This window comes from Sinohyriopsis cumingii, chromosome 2 (genome assembly GCF_028554795.1).
Source record: "Sinohyriopsis cumingii isolate HCF-2022 chromosome 2, ASM2855479v2, whole genome shotgun sequence".
NCBI lineage: Eukaryota > Metazoa > Mollusca > Bivalvia > Unionida > Unionidae > Sinohyriopsis > Sinohyriopsis cumingii.
This window is the reverse complement of record NC_142962.1, coordinates 10,720,767-10,730,257: the sequence shown is the minus strand read 5'-3', so window position 1 is coordinate 10,730,257 and position 9,491 is coordinate 10,720,767. Positions and strand designations below refer to the sequence as shown.

The following is a 9,491-nucleotide window of genomic DNA, read 5'->3' as shown; positions in this document are numbered from 1 at the left end:
TACAAGCAGACGTCCTCTACATCATAAGTATACTATAAACAACACTTGACAATATTCCAAAAGACCCTAACCCTAACGCACTGATGTCATATAAGTGGCATCCAAATGTATTTTAGAGTCATTTCACTGCGATATATTACAGTGCGTCCAAACAAAATGTTATTTTTCGTCATGTGATAAATATTGTATTACACGTATGCTCATTTCATATGCAGTATATGAAACTCTTCGAATAAGTTCATTCATTCGCTCCCTCCCAAATTGTTAGAAATGATTTGACTAGTGTTTGTTTAAAAAAAAAAGATTAAATATGCACTCGTATAATTTCCTCTCTTTGACCTGTCGATAGTAATTTAAATTCACGAATCTTTACTTACAGCTGTGAAGAAGCCATACAGTTTCGGTTTAGAGCTATGTTGCAAAGAAGGCATCAGAAAGAACATACCAGGTAAGTTGCATGCTTTAGGACTATTTCACTTGAACATACTAGAGCAGATATGCAAATTAACTACAGCCGTTCGAGGCCATATTTTGTAGTTTATACATATTTTAGTTTAGAAATATTTTAGTTTAGAAATATTATAAACTCTCCAGTTTTACGATTGAGACTCGAACAAACGTGCACAATCATATATGGGCAAATTGGGTACAGTATAGTTCTCAGGGCAATGAATAAACGAAACTAAAAGTAATAATAAATTGCCGGTCCTAACAGCAAAATTAGTTTTTCCTCAAAAGAGCATAGTTTGTATGCTTTCACTCATTTTAACATTCATCAAAAAAAAATATACTGTCCGGACAAAGTTAACATGGGGAAATTAGTGTTGGCCATGTGTTAAAGAAACTGTCCGGACTGTTAAAGATATTGTCCGGACAAAGTTAACATGGGGAAATTAGTGTTGGCCATGTGTTAAAGAAACTGTCCGGACAAAGTTAACATGGGGAAATTAGTGCTGGCCATGTGTTAAAGATACTGTCCGAACAAAGTTAACATGGGGAAATTAGTTTTGGCCATGTGTTAAAGAAACTCCTCCAACTCAAATTCAGACTGTGATTCATTAGATAACATCACACATTCTTTTTTTTCATCAAATTGCTTGTGATACTTAAAAACATTCTTTAGCTTACTAAAATAATTTACAAATCTAATGCATTTTAATGAGTTTGTTATTAATAGAGTGTCAAATTATTATTACTATTATTATTGTTATTATTATTATTATTATTCAGGTATCCATTCCGATGCAGTATGCAATGGATACACAGATGACATTTCCGGGGTAAATATTATTACATCGCATTAAATAAATCAAATAATCTTCCTTAATCCAATTTTCCTGCCAATTTGTTTTACGTTATGTTAAATTATTCAGTGTACATGACAACTTCTCGATATTGTTGAAATGATATTCAACATTAATATTGTTATTGAAATCTAAATGAAACGTAATTAATTGACTGACAACGAAAATATTGGACACAGATCTATTGCAGTTGTTTTAGCATTCACGTAATGTTCAACTAACATTTTATAAAAACAACAAATGACAAAATTTCAATACATAATTCAATATAGCGGCCAGGAAGATGCCGCCTGTCAGAAGAAACATGGTGAAATTTTCCTGTTTTGCGAATCACCCATTCCATCATTATTTCCTCCTCTGTGAGGTTAATAACATAAAGAATTGGTACAGACACGAGAATGACAAGGACTAGTCCTACATGTCAAGGACGAGTTCAGATAGTCACGTGATATCAGTAATAAACCATTTCTAATGTTGCTGCAGGAAAACAAATCGAACACATAATTGAAAGTCACGTAATATTTATCGAAAAATGAAAGAACACAAACTTCTACAAATATTTATTCTGAAAACAACGACCATAAATCTGTAAATGTTGCAGCAATTTAGAAACAAACGAATTCATAACTTTGTAGCGATATCGACAGGTGTCTGTTATATATGTTGAGAATTAAGTGTGCATTATATTTATGTACAAACATTACGTGACTTTGAATTAATATTTTAGCGTTCTATGTACAACGACTTTGGAAATGATTTATTTTTTGTTGATATCACGTGACTATTGGACCTCTGATGTCATTAACATGTTCATTGCGAGATTTGTGTAGTCATGTTACTCGGAATGCAAATGACGAGTTTCAGAGCAAATTTCATAACGCTGTAGTTTCATCTCGTCTGTCAGCGGATTATAGACATAAAGAATGCTCTACTCGCAATTTCTGAGAAAATAAATCATATTCCCATAAATTTCATGCAGGTATATCTCGATTAAAGGTTATTAAAGTTTGCTAGGCTGGCTAGTAATCAGCTATCCTATGCCGACACCAAATGGTGTCGGCGAATTCCAACTTTTCGATAAGCAGTGGACTCGGACCCCACACCTCAACATAAATGTCCAAATATCAAACATAGGGTGGCAAGGGTCAGACGAAACTCGGACAAGACGTACTCTTACATATATTAATCACAAACGTGTACATATAATCATGCAATCACACATAGAATGTACATAATCATACATCTACAAATAGGAATATATTTTGCATGCGGAATTCTGATATAGTTTTCTACCAATAAAATGGATCATTTTTATATTCTCTGACTCAGCATAATATATTAGGTACACAATACAATTATGAAATTTGAGAACTAGCAGAGATGTTACATCAACGTGTGTGAGCAGTTATATACCGACGTAATCAAAGCTGTGCAGTCAAGTTATCCGTGAGGTATCCCAGCGGGATAATTTTGAGTTAATTCATCCATTTGTCGTTGTTTTGTTAGTTAGCCATAAAAACTAACAAGCAAACAAACATTGCTATTAGTTAAAAAATTATTGTACGCTTCCTGCAGAAAATATAGCAGCTGACACAAAAATAATTTCTCTCGAGTTCGGGGTCATTATGTCCACGGGTGAATGTGAATTCCCTTCCAAGTAAGTGCTGAACAAATTCTTTGTCAGTTATACTACAAAGCTTGATATTATGCGACCGAAATAGATCCCTCATTCTTTGAGTTTTTAAACACGAGATAAACATATGAGTAATACCTTCAGTGTACGCAGTATTGCAGTGTTATCAGTGTACGCAGTATTGCAGTGTTATCAGTGTACGCAGTATTGAAGTGTTATCAGTGTACGCAGTATTGCAGTGTTATCAGTGTACGCAGTATTGCAGTGTTGGCAATTTTGAAGTGTCATACTGTATGGAGTTACCAGAAACCTGGCCAAAACTTTTGACCAGTTTAAGCTCCTTTTTTAACCTGAGTATTTGTCACAAAATGGCGGGTTTAATGGAATGCTGTATATTAAAGCGATTATTCTCATAGTTATTTATGGTGTTCCATACAATATACTTGCATTCCTTCTGTGCCGGAAATGTCTTATTTTGTACACGTCTTTAACGTCTTTCGATCCAATCTTTGACCAAACCTCACAATCATAAAGCGCTGTTGGAATAACAATTTTATAATAAAGACTTGCAGTGGTTAAGGGGCTTTCCCAATCCCAATAAGGAAATGTAGTTATTTTCTTCTGTTTGTAAATACTTTTTCCACTTTTGCTATGCAGCTCATGTCAGTGCTCATAGGGATACCTACTTGGTCGGTAGTTTGGGAAATCAGAATAAAGTTTGGGCCAATTTTGCACTTAAAATTGCCATCTCCCTTCTGTCTGTTTCGCTTGAAGATGGCAATTGTTTTCATTTATTTTAAAATTCCAGTTTACCGAGTACAAGTGAGCGATATCAAACATTGCTTACGAATGAACAAGGGTTGTCGTTATAAGGGTGATATTATTAGCTAACGCAAGGTTTCCAAACCAAATTAATCTTACGGTTATTCCTAATTTGGAGTCTTCTAATAACTTTAACAAATCATTGACATATGCCAGATATAGAAGCGTAGAAAGAACTCCACCTTGGCGGACACCTTGTCTTCTTGTTATTGGTTCAGATTTAATACCATTTATAGTTACATTGCTATATATATTAGAGTATGATTCCTTAATTGCATTGAGGAGTTTGTCAGACATTCCCAAAAGGGCAAGCTTTTTGAAAAGATCCTCGTGCCATAGAGTGTAAAACACCTTCTTTAATTCCAAAAATGCGGCATATACGTTTGATCCTAATTCCAGGTTAGCGGAGATAGCTTCATGTAAGTTCCGTCATGCAGCTCAATCCCTTCTGGTAGCCCTGCTGTTGAGTATTAGGAAAATTTAGCATTGTTTAGCAATTTTGTTTTGTCATGTCTAACGAACATTTTGAACTATAAAAAAACACAAATGACAGAATTTCAATAAATAATTCAACAGACTGACGAAGAGGACGCTCACTGTCAGAAGAAATATGGTCAGCATTTCCTGTTTTGCGAATCAACCGGAATTTGTTATGATCCAAAGGAGAACACATGTTGTCCACAGTCTCGGCTGCATGGCACACCTTCCAGTAAAGGGATGTATGTGCGAATATCTCTCTCTCTCTCTCTCTCTCTCTCTCTCTCTCGTAGGGTTGTGAGAGCTTGACTCATCCTTCAAACACCATAGATACTTTATCAAAACTATTTTGTATCATTATTTGAGCATTTTTTCTTCTACTTCTTTTCATTCTTGTTCTGGTTCTTGTTCTACTTCTTGTTTTCGTTGTTGTTGTTCTCCTTCTACTTAATTCTTCTTCGTATTATTATTATAATTATTATTATTATTATTATTATTATTATTATTATTATTATTATTATTACTACTACTACAGATGTTGCGGACAAAAAATATTCAACTTGAAAGATGATTTTCCTTGCCGCTCTCCAAAACAGAACTACATATTTTGCCGACCCAAACTCATGATACAACATAATAACAAAAAAAGGAGAAAGCAGTTAGACAAAATCTGCAAAAGTACTCACTGTAAGCGGAGTTTTAAAAATACTTTTATCTACTGTTTGCGTGAAACTCTAGTACATAAGATACTTCGGGAAGTGTCAGTTGTTTGATTCTCATGCAGAAATATTTAAAAGAATAAACGTCTTAATGCTATCTATAATTTTATTGGTATTTATTGAATTCGTCCAATCATATCTTGTATTTATTGAATTCGTCTACTCATATCTTGCATTTATTGAATTCGTCCAATCATATCTTGTATTTATTAAATTCGTCGAATCATATGTTGTATTTATTTAATTCGTCCTATCATATATTGTATTTATTGAACTTGTCCAATCATATATTGTCGATTTACTACGTCGTATCATACATCTGATTACAACATGCCATACGTTTAGACAAAGAAAGAAAACCATAGAAGGGCTATATTTGATTTCGAGTGGATGCTGGTAGCGTATGTCATCGTGTATATGTAGAAAGGAGCTTAGACAAGAACATTTTTCATTTATGATCACTGCACAGTTTTATGACCAAAGAGACCGTAGAGACTCGGCGATCGAGAGACCGTCATGGCTCGGCTTGGTGATCGAAACAAACGTTAATACATCATCAGTATTCCGATTTTATTTTCTTCTGTCCATTGACAAGCTTTGTATATCCCTGCCCACCAATCCCACCCCCCACCCCCCGACTAACATCACACCATCGGAGATTTGTGGGGGAACATTCACAATGGCCCATTTTAATCATCTTTGGTGTGTTTAAAAATGAAAAAATAGTAAAAATCTATCATTGCAAAACATATTTCCCTGCGATTACGTATTTTGAGCCTCTTGGTCAAATTCTAGAATGAAGGAGGGACCTAGGATCCAATGTAAGCAGGGACCTAGGATCCTATGTAAGCAGGGACCTAGAATCCAATGTAAGCAGGGACCTAGGATCCAATGTAAGCTGGGACCTAGGATCCAATGTAAGCTGGGACCTAGGATCCAATGTAAGCAGGGACCTAGGATGCAATGTAAGCAGGGACCTAGGATGCAATGTAAGCAGGGACCTAGGATCCTACGTAAGCAGGGACCTAGGATCCTATGTAAGCAGGGACCTAGGATCCAATGTAAGCAGGGACCTAGGATCCAATGTAAGCAGGGACCTAGGATCCAATGTAAGCAGGGACCTAGGATCCAATGTAAGCAGGGACCTAGAATCCAATGTTGCATTTCCACATTAGTCTTATCATGCCTACTAACCATATCTAAGTAGATTCCAGTCCCAGGGCCAGTGTCAGTTATATATATATATATATATATATATATATATATATATATATATATATATATATATATATATATATATATATATATATATATATAAGTCAGGGGTTTCATTCTGAATTTTGGGTCATGGATGACACATGTCAGTTCTCTAATATTTGGGATAAACAACTCAAGGATTTTCTTGGTTCTCCCACTACTCCACCCCACGTTCAATTCAAAATCCCTATAAGGTTGTCACAATCTGCACCCATATGACTATAACTGACTTAAGTTTCAAGTGTCCAAATTTTAACGGTGTAGGGAGAGTTTAAGGTATATGCCCACGTATGGAGGAACATACTATTTCGCAATTTCGCCCGTGTTTTCAAGGCGGCCTACTTAATAAAACAAAATGTTTTTTTTTTATTAAAAAAAACAACTATATAGTCATTATCCTTCAACGTATCTCGCATCCATTTTCGACTTAACATTTAGTTTTGTTATGACCATCCTATGAGGATAAAACAGGTTTCCTAATTTAACTGGGATACCGCTACAATGACTATGTGGCCATCTTGATGAAATTTCATGGAATACGTTTAAAATTGACTTCATGGTGGATACGCTGAGATTTCTAATAGCTTTGATGATCTTGACCAAATAGCTATCTTAAAGTGTGGTCTTAACTTGCACACAGAATATGTAGCTATCTTAAAGTGTGGTCTTAACTTGCACACAGAATATGTAGCTATCTTAACGTGTGGTCTTAACTTGCACACAGAATATGTAGCTATCTTAAAGTGTGGTCTTAACTTGCACACAGACTATGTAGCTATCTTAAAGTGTGGTCTTAACTTGCACACAGAATATATAGCTATCTTAAAGTGTGGTCTTAACTTGCACACAGACTATGTAGCTATCTTAAAGTGTGGTCTTAACTTGCACACAGAATATGTAGCTATCTTAAAGTGTGGTCTTAACTTGCACACAGAATATGTAGCTATCTTAAAGTGTGGTCTTAACTTGCACATAGAATATGTAGCTAAACGTTTTGGGAAAAGCGTCGATATTTGGAATCCCTTCAAAACATACTCTTTTGTAATGAGAGAGAGAGAGAGAGGGGGGTGGGGTGGGGGTGGAGGATGAGGACGTTTTTTATTCGAAAAACATGTCACTTATACGGATTCTCTCCACAGTTGTATTTTATCTTCTATAATTCCAGCCTACATGATAGAGATTGACAAAATGGAATTCAAGAGGAAAAGAAATCTGCACTATACGGCCAGTGTGAGTCAACTGGTTGACCAAGGATTCCAACAGAGCATAGGAAATACCACGAGGCACTCCATTGTCTTTGACATTTGGATGCCTTCTAAATGCAAATCTATGCTCGAACGTTCCACTTTCCTTGTACTCTCCATGACACCCCCAGAAAGATTTCTACAGGATGTCTTGTACATATACGAGAAAACAGATACTATTTACAAGAAATACACAACCAGTCAATGCAGTCTAGACATGATCTTCCATGACTTGCGAGAGATAAAAGAAAGATGCATAGTGCAAAGAAGAAAAAGTGCTCATTCGGAAAGAAGAATGGGAGGAGATAGCTCATGAGAAACAAAAGATGACATATTCTAAGGACGACAGTATGAATTAGGAAAAGGTGTATGATCGTAATTTAAAACTCTCATTGTTGGTGTTGGTTCTTTTCCTTTCCAGTGGAATGGTCAAGATTGTCATGAAATGACATTGTATATATAATATTTCATATTTAATCTAGTGTGGTATTTAAGAAAAAACTCTTGGGGAACCTGTTTGCAATCAGCGTCTCTTTAGATGTTAGTCATTCTGTCCCATTAGGATAGTGTGGTAAAGCTTACAGTTCCATGTTAAACATGGTTTTGTTTAGGAATGTAGACAAGGCCAGTATTTACAAAAGTCAACGATGATCCTTATATATTTCCATGTTAAACATGGTTTTGTTTGGGAATGTAGACAAGGCCTGTATTTACAAAGGTCAACGATAATCCTTATATATTTCAGTGTTAAACATGGTTTTGTTTGGGAATGTAGACAAGGCCTCTGTTTACAAAGGTCAACGATGTTCCTTATTCAGCAGTATTAGCATGTAATGCAAGGTTGATAGATAAAAGATGATATTATATTTCATATTTGCATCTAAATGAGTCATTTGTGTTGATTGACATGCATCAAAATACACCATTTAATTTATTATAGTAATAATATTGTGTTAAATGTATTGTACTTCTGTGTGTTTGTGTTTTCAATTTTATGAGTTGTGTCCTGTAATGATGAATGTAATATTTGATTAATGTCCACAAAATGTCATATGTTTTTGTACTGTATGTGTTTTTGTATTGTATGTGTCTTTTTCACTGCATGTGTTTTTGTACTGTATTGGTGCAATATCAACTGCTACTTTTTTTATAATTCTGCACGAGAGAGAGAGAGAGAGAGAGAGAGAGACAGAGACAGAGGGAGAGGGAGAGAATACTCTCTTGAAAACCACGAGCGAATAAAATGTTGTAAAACAAATAATTGCTATATCATTTTCTTTCATATTTTTGTTGTCTCCAGTGGCTATTGCATGATGTGCGGAGTTTATTCTGATTTTACACACACACACGCACACACACATGCATACATACATACATGCATACATACATACATACATACATACATACATACAGTCATACATACATACATACATACATACATACATACATACATACATGCATGTACACAAACCTATATATATATATACACGTGGAACAACATGAAACCATCCCCATATGAACAAAGAGAACAAGAGATGACAATCTGTGGTAATAATTATACTGCATGAGCCAGAGAGCTTTTACATCTCTGTGAGCTGTTGTCATACAACACAATTTGCGGACTTTTACAACAAGACGTTGGCATATTTCTTTTCATTTGAAGATAATTTGCTGCTTATTATGGATGTTATGTTAGGACACGTTGATTGATAGTTGGGTATGTATTGTATTGTAGAATGAAGCTATACTGATTGTCGTCACCACCATGTTGATTGGTAGTAGGGTATGTATTGTATTGTAGAATGAAGCTATACTGATTGTCGTCACCACCATGTTGATTGTATGCAGAGTATGGATTGTATTGTAGAATGAAGCTATACTGATTGTCGTCACCACCATGTTGATTGGTAGTAGAGTATGGATTGTATTGTAGAATGAAGCTATACCGATTGTCGTCACCACCATGTTGATTGGTAGTAGGGTATGCATTGTATTGTAGAATGAAGCTATACTGATTGTCGTCACCACCATGAGT

The 9,491-nt window shown here is 35.3% G+C and overlaps 1 protein-coding gene across 1 annotated transcript; it reads left to right on the top strand.

Annotated features, from left to right (window-relative positions):
• The first annotated feature begins 380 nt into the window (after nucleotides 1-380).
• LOC149804333 (uncharacterized) lies at nucleotides 381-8,697 on the top strand. Its single transcript, XM_089932536.1, has 5 exons — nucleotides 381-448; nucleotides 1,231-1,280; nucleotides 4,336-4,478; nucleotides 4,772-4,923; nucleotides 7,378-8,697. Exons 4-5 carry the CDS (start codon nucleotides 4,860-4,862, stop codon nucleotides 7,770-7,772), a joined length of 459 nt encoding a protein of 152 aa, XP_089788662.1. The 5' UTR covers nucleotides 381-448; nucleotides 1,231-1,280; nucleotides 4,336-4,478; nucleotides 4,772-4,859; the 3' UTR covers nucleotides 7,773-8,697.
• Nucleotides 8,698-9,491: the final 794 nt, after the last annotated feature.

Excerpts from the sequence above, each read along its gene's own strand:
- LOC149804333 (XM_089932536.1), top strand. The coding sequence starts at position 4,860 with ATGATACAACATAATAACAAAAAAAGGAGAAAGCAGTTAGACAAAATC. Across the intron at positions 4,924-7,377 it reads AATCTGCAAAAGTACTCACT|CCTACATGATAGAGATTGAC; the intron begins GTAAGCGGAGTT and ends CTATAATTCCAG.